At 36.9% G+C, this 18352-nt stretch overlaps 1 protein-coding gene across 1 annotated transcript in view; it reads right to left on the reverse strand.

Moving 5' to 3' along the window:
* The window catches only part of LOC104271004 (receptor-type tyrosine-protein phosphatase N2-like), a gene marked incomplete at both ends in the record, with an annotated part of 93606 nt that overhangs the window by 13161 nt on the left and 62093 nt on the right, over positions 1 to 18352 (reverse strand). The window contains 2 exons of the mRNA XM_009865543.1: positions 11269 to 11431; positions 16318 to 16435. Coding sequence (XP_009863845.1) covers positions 11269 to 11431; positions 16318 to 16435 — 281 coding nt within the window. The remainder of the gene's footprint in view (positions 1 to 11268; positions 11432 to 16317; positions 16436 to 18352) is intronic.

Genomic DNA, 18352 nt, shown 5'->3' on the forward strand with positions numbered 1-18352 from the left:
GGAAGAATGGGGAGTTGGGGAAGGGAGAAATGTGACAGGAGGAAGAGGACTTTTGCTGTTTAGCCATGGAAAGACATTAAGTCAGCTCAACCTAGCTTGCGTAACTATTCCCTAATTCGCCTCTCTGTTCTATATCCAGCTGCCTCTTTTGCCTCTAAATCTTGACTAATAAATCAAGTCTTACAGGGAGGAAAACTGCTAGATGCTCTCTAACCACTCTTGAAAGATTAGGGTCAGGAGATGAAGGTTGGCTTGTGATGAGCTATTATACAAGTCCAAATATCCTTTAACAGATCTGTGATTTCCTGCTCTTGCACACAGCAGACACATCAAGAAGGAAAACACAACAGAAACACCAAGTGACTGTACACGAATTGGATATAAGTGCGTCTCAGTCCTGGGCTCAGAGCTGCACCTCTGTCAAGAAGGGGCAACCTCTCAGCAGCTTGACAGGTCACACTTCGGGTTGTAAGGGATGAAATATTAAAAGTTCTAATTAAACTACAGCACCGACAGCTCAGCTGTCTTCACAGCACACTCAGATACCAGCCCATCTGATGTAGCTTTGTCCAACTTAATTAAAGGTGTCTCACAGCTGTATGGCAATCCTCAACTTGGAGGAGAAAAAAAACCCCCTTTGTTGCCACCCCCATCTCAAAAAAAACACAGCACCAGAAGTATATGTGCCCACTGAAATATGCAAGGTGAAATCCAAGTACAATTGCAGTAAATACAACCCTAGACTATGGGTTTGTATAAGTGGCATGCGAAAAAAAAATCTACTTTTTACAGAAAAAGATAGGAGAAAAATATCTGTTCTATGCAGTTTAGAATCCAGTGTCACTTCGCTTCTCACATTATTAATAACAATCACAAAGCACCCTGATTATCTTATTTGAAGTATTTTTCCAATCTAATCTCCTGAACATGGGCAATGCTAGTTTGATTACTTCAAAGTTAAATGGCATAATTCATGGCCAGTGAAAAGAAGATTCTGTAATCTCCCCTGTTGGTGCCTTTAGAGAAGCTGCTGACTTTATGGAGAAATAGAGAGAAACAGGAAGCAAGAAAATCTTTAAAAGAAAACAAGCTTCTGCATCAATTAAATTGGATTTACATAAAGTACTACCAATAATAGCAAAAAAAAAAGGCCCCAAACATTAAATGAAATGTGCAGAACTGCAAAAGAATAGTTACTATATAGATGGCTTATATTGAATAGATTTAGCATGCAATTCATATTACTGTTAGGAGCGTTTTGTTTTTAATAGGTAAGATACTGTTCAATTATCTCATGACACTGATACTACATTATTAAAAAGTACTCTGAATTTTAAAAGAAAAAAGTTTTAAAAAATCTTAGTTCTCCATCTCACAGGCTTTTCACCTCCTTCACCACCTTTCAAATAAGCTATCTTAATAATTTACACATTATCAAAAAAACCCCCACACTAACCTTTTGAAAATGGAATTGTTAGGGCAACACCTTGTATGGTTGAGGTATGTAAGTAACTGACATTTTCTGCATGAAAGTTCACAGAAGGGCACATTAAATTACACTCTGCAGATATACTGTGCAATAGTCTATGGACTACATGTTTTCTTTAAAATAATTTTTAAAAAAAGAATTTTAAAAAGGGGTAGGATTATATACATACAACCCAAGGCACAGATAAATGCCGTTCTATTTATCTGCTATGGGGTAGATTGATTTGAATATCTCACCCAAGTGCAGAAAGAATAGAAATAAATTTATGACAGAATACTTCCTTTCTTGAGCATACATTTGCTAAATCTTGAAGGCATATAGAGCTAACAAAAAATCTCTTAGGGCGGCATGAAGAAGAAGCCTCCCTCCCTCAATTTCATTTAGCTTTTTCTGTCTGATGCATTTTCAGATATTAATTCATGTTTGTTGCCATATAGATTTAGTTAGACTATAATTATACCTACAATACTTAAATTACCGTGCCTACTGGAGATGCTGGCAGTACAGTCTCTGAAATTAGAAAATAAAACCACAACAAACACTAGAACCAGGCCCCCCCCCCCCCCCCCCCATAATGGTGGGATAAAAAAAAATTAAAATCTGAAAGCTACTTTAACTCACTGTGTGGAGTGAAAGAAGGTTATCTTTCTTTCTAGCAGAAGCAGTCTAGATACATCAGAACTCACATGCATGTGCCTCACGTAAACTCACTGCATAGGAAACACACATACCCACGTGAACCACTACCTCAACAGGAGCACAAGTGGCACTGCCTGATTGCTAGATCAAGGCGCGGGCTGTGACTTTGTGCCCCTAAGTTTACCTTTACTTTGAGAGAAAATAAGTGCTGAAGAGTGGGTTACTGTGCAAAAGTCGCTGGGATGGAGCCAAGTAAGTAGAACAGTTTTGTCCTTAGAGCACAACAGCTAAGACAGCCAGTCCTATGCTAGCAAAGCCATAATTCTTTCAGCCAGTGAGCTGCTGTTCCCATACAGTGCAGCACTGTCAGCAGGATATCTTAGCAGGCTTCCAGCTAGGTTTAAGCTAGCTGAAAGGGGAGAACTCCGTTTACAAGCCTCTCTCTGCTGCAGACATGATGTTATACACTCTGCACTGAATTCGGTGTTAGATTTGTCTGAAAATAACAGGTAAAGTCAACAAAAGAATTCAGATTTTGGAGCCACAGTGCAGCAAAAGCCTTTTCTACCAGCTGATAATGCCCTTTTCACTTATCATAGGTAACAATGTTATACCATGCATAAAAGCCAAGAATTTGTAATCCTAATTCAGAATTCGGAAACTGATAAAGAAGCCAAACTAGTGTCTTCAGATTCACAAACTTAAGGCAACAGGCACCATTACAGTTATTTCATCTGACCCACTATTTCACCAATAATTTTATGTAACTATCTCCTATCTTCTTTCTGAGAATTACAATGGCTTTGAAACGACTTAAGAACTGCATCAGAGAAGTAAAGATGGAAAAGATTGCTAATTAACACCCTGTAGTCTGCAGTGTCAAAAGCTTGATCAAGCAAAAGGGGTCCTGAGAGCCTCCTTTGATCAAAATTGGTGATGACTTTGCTTCCTAATTTTGGTTGTGAAAGTGTAGTGTAGCAGGACTGTCTGGGGTCTGACCATATACTATTCAATAAACTGCACTATCGTAATTTTTGTTTGCAGAGATTTCATTATGAGCAGCATATTCTACCACTTGTACACAAAACAACCCCCCAGAACAAAAGAAAAAAGAGAGAGGATAAATATATCAGCTTCTTTCATGTATAAATTACTACTTAAGAAATTAATTTTTAAGTCTCAAATGTTCCCAGATATTCTTGATCTCCTTTGGGATGATCTTTGCTGCATGCCCACCTTTCAACCTTCTCCAACAGACTCTCCTGCATGAATAATTATTATCGCTAGTTGCCATTTCTTGTATTGCTGAGGAACTCACTAGCTTTAGTCTTCATAACTAGCTGCTGTTTTTGACAAATCCTTACCCTATAGGCTAAAACAAAGTTTTCTTTGGTGCAGAAGGAGTGCTGGGTGGTCCTTCCTTGGCACTCATCCTTAGCTCATCATAAACAAAAAATGCTGGGTTTACACTTCAGGTTATGTGATAACCTGTCTTATCTTCACACATAAAGGATGAAATGTGTGAAGAGAAAAACAACGGGTGGACAAACACCAATAACCTGACAAATCTCAAGGGTGCCCTGCCCGGATTCCTCCCTGGGCCATCACAGCAAGCCACCAGCCATGATGTCCAGGACTGCCACCCACCAGATGGGCTGATAGGAGCAGCTTTCTGGATCACCCTGCAGATTGAGGGGGTTACTGCCTACAAGGGTGTGGGACTTCTTTTAGGATGCCAAGAAAAGCATCTTGTGGTTGGCATATTACGGGATGTTAAGAGAATAAGACCAAAGAGGGAGGATCAGGATGTATTGGGGAACAGCTGGAAAAGGGAGTGAAAGGAACTGGCAGCAGGCTGGCCGGTATACTTGTCTGACCGTGGCTTGTGTCTGATCACCACAGGCTGTCCTGTCTTCTCAATAAACTCAATTTCTAACTATACTTTTGGGTGAGAAGCTCCATTCTGTGTGCATGTATGGTGGGCTGAGTGCCAATAACCAGAGTTGGACCGTGGGTCCCGTGTTGCCTATCGGCAGTACCTGCTCCACCTGGCCACTGGCCAGACATGGGGACACAGACCTGAGGCAGCTCTACCTCTGTCAGGCTACTGCAGTAAGAAGCTCCCAAACATTACTAATAAGAACCAAAAAGTGACAGTCAAGCCCCAGCAAAGGGTAGAAATTTTGCAGCGTGGTAATCAGTGCTGATAGATGTACTGGGGTATATCTGCTTCCCTTGTCTGAGAACAGGTTGCTCATATGTCAATAAGTCTGTTACTTAAGGTTTCAGGGAATGATGTTTAAACACATTTTCTGTGGGCATATGCTGGTATATTGAGCTAACTCATTATCTAAAGATGATTTACATAGAAACATGAAGATCTTCATGTGCCAAAAGTTGAGCACATTAGCACCAATTCAATATATTTATAGCACTAAAATGAATCTAGAGAATAATTTTATCCAAAGAAATGTAAGTGAATAGAGATCAGCAGGATCCATATCTACATCATTGCTCTACAATCCCACTGAAAGCAATCAAACATTTGCTGGACAACTGGTTGAAGTAAGTAGAGGGTTTTTTTTCCTCTCATTAAAAAAAAAAGTTATTGTTGCACTTTAGAGTTTAGATAAAATAAGTTTCAATTTTTGTGAACTCTACCCTCTCGTTTGACAAGTATGATCTAAAAATACATAAAGAATATACTTTAATGTTTGTACCAGCTCCATCATCTTCTATTTACTGAGCCCAATGTACTGAAGTACAGTGAGTAAATATTTGCAAGACCAAAAGCAAGCTTTCAGGAGAAATAGCAGAAACAAAAACTCCAAATAAGTGGCACTTAGCAAAAAAAAAAAAACAAACAGTTGATTTTGAATGTGCAGGGAGGGACGTGAAAAAGAAAGCAAATCTTAATGTCCAGTCAATCTTTGAGATTTTTAAAACTATCAATCTGTGTTTCATTGGGTATAACTAGAAATGAATTAATTGCTCTTTTAAATAAGTTCTAGACTTGACATACATCATTTAAAATATTTCTACAGGACTTGTATCTTTAAATCATTGTACAAATAACGAATCTTTACAGGGTAGCTATGTGGTAAGGGAAGTTATGATTACTGTGAGATGTGGAAATTCTGTCACTATGTCATACATTAGCCGATAGATTGTAGGTAAAGGTAGGTGTTAGGTCTAAAGCTTGAAAAGCACAACACTGTCGTTAGAATCCTCGCTTTCCAAATCAAAGATTAAATCACAGGTCACATTAGATCACTGGACTGTATATGTATGCCACCTGATGGTAATTATACTAGGCTTTGTAGCCATGCTTCTCTTAGATCTTCAAATGCACGGGTAACAGTCATCCCAGAAAAAATTTGCTATCTACACCAGATTCATGCAGGATGGCCAACAGTTCATTTCATAAACTTAAATCATAATGGATGGATCACAACCTTATAATTCCTTTTTTAACTTCACTCATGCAGAAAATAAGTTTAGGCTGACTTGCACCAATACAAACATCTGTACTTGGTTGAATGAATTTTAGCTCAGTGTTTATGAGGTTTTGTTTGTTTGTTCAGTTTTGGGGTTGTGTTTTTTTGAACTGTTGGGTTTTGTTCATTTGTTTAGGGTTTTTTGTGGGGTTTTTTGTGTGGTTTTTTGTTTGTTTGTTTATGTTTTTAAGAGAACTTTAATGTTTCTGTTTCAGAGAAGAGAGACATAGAGACGAGAATGATCCAAAAGATGAAATAATTCTCTGGGATTTGACACTTGTCATTTTTTGACCCAAGAAAAATTATTGCATGACCTCAGAAAAGCAATCTAATAAGAAGGTAAAGTAGGGATATTAGCTATTCCCTACTTTGTAATGGCATTAGGTAAATAAATACATAAATGCGTGTGAGATATTCAGATATTACTCCAATGGTTGTTGTAGAGATATGCTGATAGACGGGCCATTCTGTAGCTTCAGAAAGACACTCCTTTATCAATTATTCCTGATATTTTTATCAAACTGTTTATGCACAGGGTGAATTACATTTTCTTACTTACACATAATCCCACATATATGAAATATTAAATTTTGCATTGATATAAGCAGAGTTTAAATGTATACATTTGAGAAAGGTTTTTGCCTTTCAGCAGTCAGCCATCAAACCAATTTCTGATGATCCTCATTCAGTACTGTATTTTAATCAGCGTTAGATAAATAAGAGTTCCGCTTTTTTGAATTAAAGCTGCAGATTAAAATGAGCAATGACTGCGTAATTTCTTACTAGTTAATCACAGTAATTATTATTTGCAGCTAAGTTCAGAGCACATCTTTGAGCACTTGTGCACTCAGATTTGCTAAAATAAATAATAATCCTTTTTAATAATTATCACACATTGTAGTTCTTTCAGGAGATCAATTACAAAGAGTCAAATAATTGCTTTTCAACCCAGCAAAGCTATGAGTACTCTTCCCTGAATCTGAAAGGGGTGAATAATTGTAAGGTTCCCCTCTTGTACCAAAGACTGAAATATAAGCTTTACCAAACGCCTTGTCTAAACTTAGTACCCTTCTAGATTACAACGAACTCTGCCACAACAGTTTTTATTTGCACCTTCTCCCCTTTCAGCACCATTGGACTTCTGATTGAACAACCAGCCAACCAGTTACTCGGTTTCTTTATCCCTTCATGATTCTGCAAAGACCTTTATAAATTACTTCTCTGATGTAAAGATTCTGGTTTTTTTCCAAACCCTATAATATTTATCAGAATGTCTTGATTTCTGCAATTACAATGTTTATAATACCTACCTTTAAGTCTATGTAGGTCTAATATGTATGTAATTAAAAAAACAAAGAAACAGTAACAGCAGAAAATAGATGGAACTCCCTGAGGATTCTGAGACAATTTTCTCTTTCTCCCTCTACTACACATACTAGGGCCTGAATGGCACACTAGCCTGAAGAAGACCTTAGCAGCAGGTAAAACCCACATCTGAAGACCTCAGAAGCCAACTCAGGGGAAGGAATAAGAGCAATTACATAAATCTTCTAGTCCTAAAAGCTAAACCATAAACCAAAGACCCTTGCAACAAGAAATGCAGCACTAGCACTACTGGGCAACTTTCTAATCCGTATAGCCTGTCCAGAAGGTTCCTCCAAGGAGCTGGTAAACCATCCAGCCCCAGAGTGGAGCTGGGAGATCAGAAGAGTGAGGAAGAGAGCGCAAGGCCACGTGTTGTGGTGGACGTGATTGCTGTGTGCTACAGCTACTGCGTCTGAAATGAGCCCCGTGCAGTACTAGGTCATAAAAGCAGTGTGTTTTTGCCAGTCTGAGGCATTACAATATTCACAAGTCAGGCTACCAGAAGGCAAGAAAATATGTGAAAAAGATTGCCAATTCAAGAAAAATGAAAACAGTTCCAGCTAAAAATGATGGCTAGTTCAAGGAAAAAAAGAAACAGTCCCAGGTGACTTATTTTTATTTTCTTCTGATTCTGAGACCTTTAAGAACATTTGGATAACATTTGAAATCTTTGTTTGTGATGACTAAAAAGTTATTCTCAGTCACAAGAAAGCAGTATAACTGAAATTTGCTGTAACTATTCATCTGCAGGCATCTGGACTTTTTAAAAAGCAATAATGTAAGATCATTTCTCGCTGCCTTGGCTAACAGGTGGTGAAAAGCAGACAATAGAAGCATTTGTTTTCATACAGATCATTTTTGCTGCCTCTCTTTTTTTGCTTTGTTGTAACAGCCGCTGTGGACATAGCTACGTTTTTTCTTTCTCACCTCCTTTATACAAAGCTTTCCTCCAGGCTTCCCACATATCCCTGCTCGAACTGAGCTCACCAGCTGGGCTGCCAGCAGCAGCAAAGCAAGTGAGCTCTCTGGGCTTGGTTAGAGCAGCTATGTGCTGTCCCTTCCAACCCAACACAACACTGCTGCTCCGTTTCCATAGGAATGTCAACAATGTAGTGGTTTCTTCAGGGTTTTAGGTTTTTTGGTTTTTTTACCCTCTGAGAGAGGCTTGCTCTAACTGGAGGGGAGAGGAGCAGGGGAATTCACACGCGATTTGAAGCCTCTGCATTTCTCGTCTCAGTAGATAAGATAAACCAAGCTTTCTCACCATGTGTGTGTGCCTGGCAATATGTTATTTTCCATAATAAGTTCAGGTTTGGTAGAAAGTAATCACAAAGGCCAATAGTGCAGCATTTTGTGAATGGTAAAACCTTCATTAAACTCAAGTGGGGAAAAAAAAGCAAAAACACAAAAACCCACTAGCTAATGCTTAAGTAAAAAATGCCACCAAGTGCCCATTTTCTGAACAACTCATTTCAGCTGAACTAATGTGAAATGTTCTTACATATGCAAACCCCAAGGAAACAGGCCCACCAAGTATTCTGATTTAGTGCTATTTATCCACTGGCAGATTACTATCAACCGGCTACAATATGGCCTGCAGTAGATAGTGCCTAAACACTGAGAAAGAATTCTAAGTTACTGACTAACCTGAAGTGCTTCAAAAATCACTCAAAGAAGCTCTTACAATAAATGGCAGACATTATAGGAATTTTGATCCATCACGTGATTTAAGTTTAATAGTGTGGTTTCTGTCACTTATATCAAGCTTCAAGCTGACACTTGTTTGAAAAAAGGAAACAGGAAGAGTTACCTGTTTTCGGTGCTTTTATGTCTTATTCTACAACTTCATGCATAACTGCATGTGTGCTGTCTGCTTGGTAATTCTCAAGCTCTATAGTTTTATCCTGATAATACGTGTGGAGAAGTAGGAGAACCAAAGTCCAAACGTTTGTTAAGGCAGTTTGATTAAAAACATCTATGGTAAGATACTGAGTAACAATTTTGGAGTACAACAAATATTTTAAAGCCTCTTTGTCTTTTTCCTCCTTTGTTTTACTCTTGGCCAGAGTTGTGTGATGACAGTTTTGGAACGAATCAGAATCCACCCAGGAGGTCTGCCTAGAAGCACTAAAATTCTGCAAGATTCAGCTGTACTTCATAGCAGGTAAGGTATCAAAGCAACCAGAGTAGTATTACATCTCCTACTCCCTGACAGCAAGAATGAAGTGATAGAGGTAAATATATACTTGAAAGAAAATTATTTTTATGAAAGGCAAAGACCCCAAAGCTGCAATTCTAAGTTTAAGTAGGGTAAAGTACCTCTGTCTTACACTTATTTTTAATCAGGAAAGTGTAAGAAAGTTAAAAAGGTAAGATCTTGCTATAATTATTTAATGTAGGTTTAAAATTTATATAGATATAAATATAAAAACCAGGTACAAAGATTTTGTTGAAGGATGCAATTAAAGTGCATAAGATAGCCATTTCCATTTTCAAGTGGTATAACCATACCAAATGTAGCTCTGGCAGTTACTTTCCTTCCTAATCTTTTCAAGTCATTAAATTTCAGGGTTTTTTCCTGCTTCTTCGAGTAGCAAAAATCCTTCTATTTAAATGTTATTCCAACAATGACCCAACAAATCCAGGTACAAATACGGTGTCTTTTTAAAGATTAGCAGTTGCATTTGATTTCCAGAAGGCAGAGAAATGTCTCCAGGATCATTCAAAATTCCTGACTGATTTTTAAGATTATCTTCCCTTTTTAAAAAAACTCCACACTATAGGTAACACATCTGACTCAATTTCTGCCATTTTAAAATGCTCCTTAGTAAATACCAGTATACAGTTTGCTCCTATACATGCTGCATTTCCAGATTTTCTCCTTTATCTGACTCCCCCCAGGCTTCAGAGTACCCATCTCCATGGCAACACTCGATAAGGTTGGTGGGTGGTGTTATCACAGCAGGCTTCCCCACAGAAGGTCTCAGCCATATGGATTATTTATGAACTTGCATGACAGCACCAGACCCACTGAAATACTTCTCGAGCAAGTTTTCCTGTCTCTGAAAGCCAGCGATTCAAAGCAGAGTATCCTCACTGCAGTCAGCACCCATGAGTAGAGAGAGGAGGAAAAGTACCACGAAGATGGTCACTCCTCCATCCCCAAAGCTGCCTCGCTGCTGCTTCCAGGTGTGTCTTGTCCCCAATGAACACCTAATGACACACTCCACAAATCTTAGGTGTTGTGTATGCCAATCAGTGAAACTGGGAACTTGCAGCTTGTGACAGAATAATAGCATTTCAGCTATACCATGACTAAAATAAATAGTTGATGCAACTACTAATGTTGTTGGAAGCTGCTGTTGCAGGTTCACTGCAGCAGTTCCAAGTCTCTGAGTCAGTTCCTGGAAAAAACTAGCAGTTTGGCTTTGACACTCTATTTTCTTTACCCAATTTTTTCCCTAAAGCTTCAGTATATTTTTAAGCTGAGGTTGCTGCATTTACACTGCAAACAGCACATACCAATTTTTGGAAAGGATCGCTGTGAGAGCAGGCTGTTTCTTTAAAAAAATAGAGTATTTTGGATAATTTTTTTTTTAACAAAAGAAATAGGCCTATAAGGGCCTGTTATATACAGCCCCTTCACCCAATCATTTTTATAAATTTATCAAGCTCCATCTTAGAGTGACACAGATTTTCTCTAGGAAAAAAATAGTTATCAAAGAGGTGTTCCTGTGTATTTTTTACAATAGCCAATACTCAAGATTTAATGGTGTGATTTATCCTTCTAGTTATCCATATATTTGTAATGTATACATATGAACCTCAATTAGTCACAATAAGCTTTTTCAACGATCACCAAGCAGGAAATGTCAAGGCACAATTCATCAGATCCATTATCAAAATCTGCTCAAAGATTATATTAATTGTACTCTAAGCACCATAAAAACCAGCAAGAATCCACAGAGCCCAGGAGGAACAGTTCAGATGCTGTGAGAACAGTTTCATACCAGCCAGTGAAGATGTTACCACCTCTATCCCACTCTTCCTCGTTCTTCACATACAGCCTGTCCCTAACTAAGGTAAAATGCTCCAGATGAGAGGCTGATTCACCTCATTTAGACAGAAATGGTTAGTGAAGTTACAACAATCAACTGGAGGAGGCCGTAAGAAACAATGTCTGGCCTCGAGACACAAGCAAAAGTTGAAAAATAAGGAGAATTCAGAGAAAAAGAAAACTAAAATCACAGAATGTAAGAAACAAATTAATAATACTACCTTGACTGAAGTTTTGTCATTTGTCTTTCTTGGATACAAATTTGTAGATGCAGACTGGGAGAGAATACTAAGATATTTAAAATATTGCTGAAGAGACTTGGCCAAGTTCACATCATTTTTCAGATTGTAATTTCTTTCGTTTTCTGCATTCTGTCCCAAAGTCCTGCACAGCAAAAGCAAGGAAAAGAAAGTTACCAGCCTGCACAAAACACCTAACTAAAAAGGCACCGCAGATCACTGAAGTTAGTTCCATATATAACAAAAAAAGTCACTCAAAATTTTATTAACCACAAAAGTATAGAAAACTCAATGTTTTGGCAAAAGCAGTCAAAAAAAATTGCACTATTAACAATTTATTGCATGAATCAAAGTTAATGACCCAACAGTAAATCAAATAAAATTCCTAAATCAAGGCAAAGCCATATTCAGATGAAAAGAAAGCGTCTGTAAAAAGAAAATATGCATGACAAAATTGCACCTCCAAAAAATATCATATGTTTCTAAGATTTTTTAAAATGGCTGGATGATGATGACATTCAACATCAAATTGGCCCTGCACCAATTTACAGAATACAAGGCTGCTGGATGCACAGAAAGAACTGAGCACGTCAGATCCAGTTAATGGCTTAAAAAGGGAATAATGAGATGGAAAGAGTATCTTTTCTGATCTTCTCATGTGCCTAGGATTCACAGAATAGCAGTGTTTCCTGAGTGGTTTAGACAGATCTTGGTGATGCTTGCAAAGAAAAGCTACAAAAGTGGTTAAACAAGAGCAGCGTAGAGATGTTTATATGGGATTCCAAGCACTGTGTGCCATGAATCTGAATTATTACCAGCCCTCCCCATGTATTTCAACAACATGTCAATGATGACGACAATTTAAATGTCAACACCAGTAACCATTTCATTCTTCCTGCAAGCAAGCAGAGAGCGAGAGAGGGTTCCCAGTCTGCTTCCTTCCCGGTGACACAATGTTTTGAGGGAAATCACCATTTCCTATCCACACGCCCACAGACTTCTTCAGTGAAGAAGAATTCCAAGTGGAAGAGCTTTCTGGCTCAGGGAGACGAGGAATCATTTGACTTTCAACATGTCCATGCCACTGTAAGCAAAATTTTATTCTACCAGCCCCAGTCATGATGCTTATGTATGGGCACATCCTGAGAAAGTACTATGATGTCATAATCTAAATGCTGAGTTTAACTATGTTACTTTATGCACAAACTAAAAGACTTCCTTCCAGGCTCATAGCTGTATTAAACATGCATCCCCAGTAATTTAATACCAAAAAATGTAATTAATAATCTAATTTACTATGGTGGCATTGCAACCAATAGTGCTCACAGGGTTGCTCACTTTGAAGTACTGGAAAGACCCTCCACCTCTCCCCAGCATAAGACAAGCAGCCACCTATCAGGGACAGACTCCAGGAAAAGGCAGGTTTACTGCACAGAACATGATAACCAGCTGGATATAGTTCACCACTAGTCTGGCTTCCTCTGCACACTGGTCATATTTTTCTCTTATTCCAGACTTTAAATTCTGCCTTATGATGAAGGGTGGACATGCAGGCAACATTACCTGCCTCCTTTTCAACTTAAAGCCAGACTAAAACTGTTCTGCAGTTTCAGAAATTACTGGGCACTATGCTTTCTGCTTCAATAGAGATGAACTAATCCAAAGAAGTTCTCATCACAGAAGGTATCCCAGATTCAGACGCTGATCTTTCATTCATCAGTTAGTTCCAACACCTATCTTCTTTCTTTGCTAATTTTGAAAATAAAGGGTAAATGGAAGTACCAGACCAAATTCTGTCCTGAGGATTTCCACTGGAGCTAATGGGAAGTGAATGTACAGAAAAAGACATTATTTAGCTTTTCAAGCTGTTATTTACAGTACATAATTACTCACACCGGTGGTGAAAAGCCAAATCTGGAATCTAAGATTTCTCATTTTTTCTTATGGAGATAGTAATTGCACTCAAATGGTGTTTACATTCCACATCAGTTCTAATATTCTGTACTATAAACTTTTAAACAAAATTTAAAGTATAACAAAGCATTACATTTCATTTGATGACAACTTTAATAAAATCCTATAAATACATCTGGAAGCTTTTAATAAATTTTTGTGGTTCACTAGTTTATCATTGTTGTTCACCTTGTTAACACAAAAAGTAAAATGAATTAAATGAGCTATTATTGCAACTGAATTAAAGTATTATTTTTAAATTAGGCAAAGTGATACTGGAAAATGGATAAAAGATGTATAAAAAAGCACCTGGACAGTAGGAGAAATGACTTTCAGATGAGTTCTTGTTGAGTAGTTATTTGGGAGTATTTTCAGTTTTAATTTGTTCTGAAAAAAGGGTGTTGCGTACAATGAACTTTAGGGTATAAAGAATAATATATATATTTATTTATCTACAGAAATAATTAGGTATTTCTTACAAAGCCCAGTGCTTTAGAAGCTCTTGTGTGGAAATAACTAAATTTCTGCACCTCAGATATTTCTAGAATGTTCTCAATTAATAGATACCACACTTTTCAGGAATAAAGTTTCTCTCTTTTAAATGTTAGAGTCGTGCTACTGACTTAACGATGTTTTTATTACAGAAATAATTTCATACATTGAAGTTTGCTGAAAACATTTGTGGTTTTGGCTAATTGCACCAATGAACATAACTGACATTTATTCCCAGTGTGCAGAATGGACTTTTTTCCTTTATCTTGGATCCTCTTTCAAGAGTGAGTTTTATTTGAAATTTAATAAGGGCCCAGGAAATACCATGTACACTCCAGTTAGCCACCAAAGAAAGAACTTTCATCTTGAAATCAAGCTCTGAGTTTCAGCACTTTTTTAAAGATGAAATCCATGTCTTCTGTTTCATCAGATTTATTACGCACTAATTTAGCCTAAGTCAATTTACCTTTCAAGTGTCTAAGTCTATTTTCTTGCTCTTACTAGCTCTGTGGGGATTAATGACTCATTAGTATGACTTCATATTGTCTTATTACACACGTTACCATTAATAAAAGGTCTTTCTGCCATAATGTTTCTTTGATAATTAGGTACCTACACTAAGTTGCTCTTTAATTATTTCATTATTATCTGATAAGATTATAGCAAGTGCATTAAGCACACTGAGCATAGAGTAAACTTGATCAGAATCTAAAAGACGCGAGAGAAAAGGTTCCTACTGTTCACTGACCTACAGAATATATTGTAAACGGACAACTAGAAAAATCAATTAATGCCTTAAACTGTTGGCACATAAGATAATGCTTTCAGAAGCACAGCTTGGTAACTTCAGAAAATCTATCCACAATAGGAACTGCTATAAGTGGAACACATTTGAAATTCTGATTCCCAAAGTGTCAATACACAAAATGGGTTATTTTTTTTAAACGTATAGTTCTAGTTAAAAATGCAAACCATTTCAAACCTGATCACAACAGGAACTCCTAAAAGTGATCTGTTCTCAATCTGAAAAAAAATGATTTCTTATATCTTCTTATGCAATTTATTTTTATATAACTATGAATTTGGAACACTGTGTAATACAGTCTTGATCTCATAGAAATCTGGCCTATTTTGTTTTACTCTCGTGAATAAAAGTTTCAGATAAACTCATTCTTAAATAAAAAAATCCCCTAGAAGATATTCAAAATAATTTCTGATACCATGTACAGAGAGAAATAGCATTTCATGTGAAAACATGTTTACAGATTCAACCACATTATCACCTTTATCACAAGCTATAGATCAGTAGAAGTTGAGCTTCTACCTTACTGTACTTCTGAAATATAATGTATTGTGATTTCAAGGAATGCTTTTGAATCAGCATATATGCAAAATACAGGGTAAAATTCCATGAATTAAATCAAAACAAACTGAAGCAAACACATCTGAAGCCACTGGGTAGTATCAATTACACAGCATTTTTATTTCTCCAAAAGAACAATCTAGAAAAGAAATGAGTCTGCAATACATGCAAACCACATATTGAGGTATATGAAAATCTAAAGTACAATATTCAGTATCTTGCTCATCAAGCTATAAGCTCAAGCTTTTTCCCACTATGAAGGAAGATTCCTAACAAAATGCACTTTCTTTCAATTTCACTATTTTTGAGGTTTCATTTCCTAAAATCATGCAGGAAAAAGCAAAATTTACCTTTTATAATGTTCTTAAAATGTTACGCATTTTACAATTTCTTTCTAGGGTTAGTGTGGTTGGGTTGCACTTAAAAGCCTGCAGGACAGAACAGACCAGGCAAAAGAGTATATTTATATGTGCATGTATGTATCTATATGTGTAGCTGTATATGGAGATGATATATAATTGCAGGTACTACATCCGTACCACTTTACAGAATTATAGATGTTGTGTCTCTTGCCACCAACAACTAATAAGTCACCCCTTATGATCTTTCAGGCCATGAGTAAAATGGCTTCTATAATGCAAAGAACAGCTACAAACGACCAACATTTTTTTCTGTCATGGGAACTTGCATGAATCTCTCCTTCCTGGACAAACTTTGCAGCTAAAGCTGAGAATATATAGACTCTGAATCAATTACAACTACGTTTTGGAAGAATATGAGTATGAAAATATAATCAGTCACTCAGCATGTCATTCTTTTGTTTTTGTTTCTTTTTGTTGGCTTCTCACAGAACAAAATACCTGCTACAGATGAGCTATGTATGTCTGCCTTTTTAAGCCAGTCCTGAGTAGAGCTGGCTGAACTGACACCAGACACCAAAAAAAACCAATAAAAGGCCTGATGATTTGAGTTCTGAAACCTAAATTAACCACAGAAGGCATATTTTCTTAACTTGATGATAATCAAAAGAACAGGATTGAGGGCTTCATTCATTCTGTCAGCTGTTTTCCTACTGGTGTTTCAGTGCTGATGTACCAGTTTCCCTTCAGCGTACAGGCAGTGGTTTTGGTGATGTGTTTAATTCAGCTTCAGGGTCAGCTAGTTCTCACCATTTGCAAACGCTCCCAAAAACCTACTAGGCAAAAACGCTATTGAAGACTTACCTTCTTGTCTCAGACCCTTCAGATGCAAATGTATCAGGGTGTCTGCTGTGAACTTTGTGTATGGTTGAGAGTTCCTGACCAATGACATGCTGTGTATAATCATCTCGCCAGGTAAAACCTGATAAATAATGAAACAAACAAACAAAAAACAACAAAGAGGCAAAATCACTATTTAATAATTTGAAAGGTTGGCAAAACTGTGTTCTAGATGAAAAATATTTTAAAAAAGAAAAAAGAAGCTTTGTTCAACTGGAAGCCTAGAGTGAACTACAGATTCTTCTCTACTGTATGAAAATTTCTTAATCAAACTTTCCTTACAATGAAAGAAAGTAGGTGATGTGCAGAGATTTTGACAAACTTTACCCTTAGCAGAATTTTAGCTAGTCACAAACTAGCTTTAACATATAAAAGGCTTTTATTTAATAGCTAATATAAATGAATTAAATAAAAGGCTTTTATTTAATAGATTAAAAGATAGAATTACTTGGGACAGCTACAGGAAAGAGTTATCACACTAGCTGGTATCTACTGAATGTTTGCCTCACTTCTTTCCCATTCACAGCACACCATCTCTCCTCTGTTTTCTCCAGGAAATTATACTTTCAGAATATTAAGAATACAGTACTGCAGTGGAATTAAGTATTTTGAGTTTTAGTACAACCCGTGTGGAGGTCAATTTATTTTATCTTTATACATAAATGTTGTGACAAAGAACTTTACAACAAAGGAGAAGTGCAACTATGAAAGTAAATTCCAGTCATTACTCATTAATTACATGCACCGCCAATCTCATGGTAATTATACGTGAAATAATGATATAACTCCAAACATAATTGTTACCCAATTTGTAGATTTTAGATGTTATGGTAACACTTTAGTTCATAGAACTTGCCCACTTAATTATCTGTAATTATCTAATAACTAAATATCACATAACTGAAGAGAATTTCTGCTTCTATACCATGCACAACACCATAAACCCCTCAAATTAATACTGATAGTAATTCCAGATATGGTTATCCTGCTATTTCCTCTAAGAAATCAACTAAAGAAAAGTTGTCTCAAGCATCCAATGGAAAGGGAAGAATCCAGTTGTTAGAATCAGTCTTGGAAGGGGGATTCCTGGTTCAGTCTCTATTTCATACAAAATTTATAAAAGTCATCACCATTTGCAGTCAAGATCTGATTTGTTGATATAGGCAGTCCACTAGGATGCAGCTAAAGCATCATCAGTCTCAGCAGAACCAAGAACTTGGCCACCTGATTCCTTGGATAAAGGCTTTATTCAGGGGGCAATTAAAAACGGACTGTATTCCTCAGTTCCTCAGTTTTCTCAACTGTATTGAGGTGGTGTTCATCATCTGTTTACTTAAGCCCAAAATTTAAAAAAAAAAAAATACTAAATAGCTTTGTGCATTCCACCAGAGCAGACAGTTCTGAGGATACAGAGGTAAAATTACTTTACTCTGTATCAAATTTTAAACCTAAGGAGGAGATTCTTAAAGAAGCTGGGTATTAGACAGGCCTAAGAAGTATTTATACTGTGCCTGGGATTTAGACAAATTTTAGCAAACAAAGTCCCCATCTGGGCAAGATTTAGGTAGACTGCATCCAAAACTTTGTGGGGTCTTTTTTCATTAATTAAAACAATAATAGTAAAAAATCTAGAAGCAATGTAAGTACGCATGAAGGCTTTAATAAATAAAAGAGTTCTCTAACATCTCTCTGACACTCTGTTTTTACTTCTTCTTTCTCCTATTCTTAAATAAAAATGTTACTCAAGTTTGCTGAGGAAACATGTCACCTGAAATCATGTTGGGTGTTAATGGCTATAGTAAATGACTCCAGACCCTTCGGAGGGGGAAAAAAAAATCTCTATCTTATCTATTTTTATTTCTGATTCATCCTTTTCAGATGTAAATCTCACCTTTTCAAACGTGCCATGTAAGTAGATGGATTCACATAATTTCACAAATATCAATCTAAGGCTGCTCAGGGTATGCTCCTACGTGAATACACAAAAATGAGTCACCAT

Source organism: Apaloderma vittatum, unplaced genomic scaffold (assembly GCF_000703405.1).
Source record: "Apaloderma vittatum isolate BGI_N311 unplaced genomic scaffold, ASM70340v1 scaffold6180, whole genome shotgun sequence".
NCBI classification, from domain to species: domain Eukaryota; kingdom Metazoa; phylum Chordata; class Aves; order Trogoniformes; family Trogonidae; genus Apaloderma; species Apaloderma vittatum.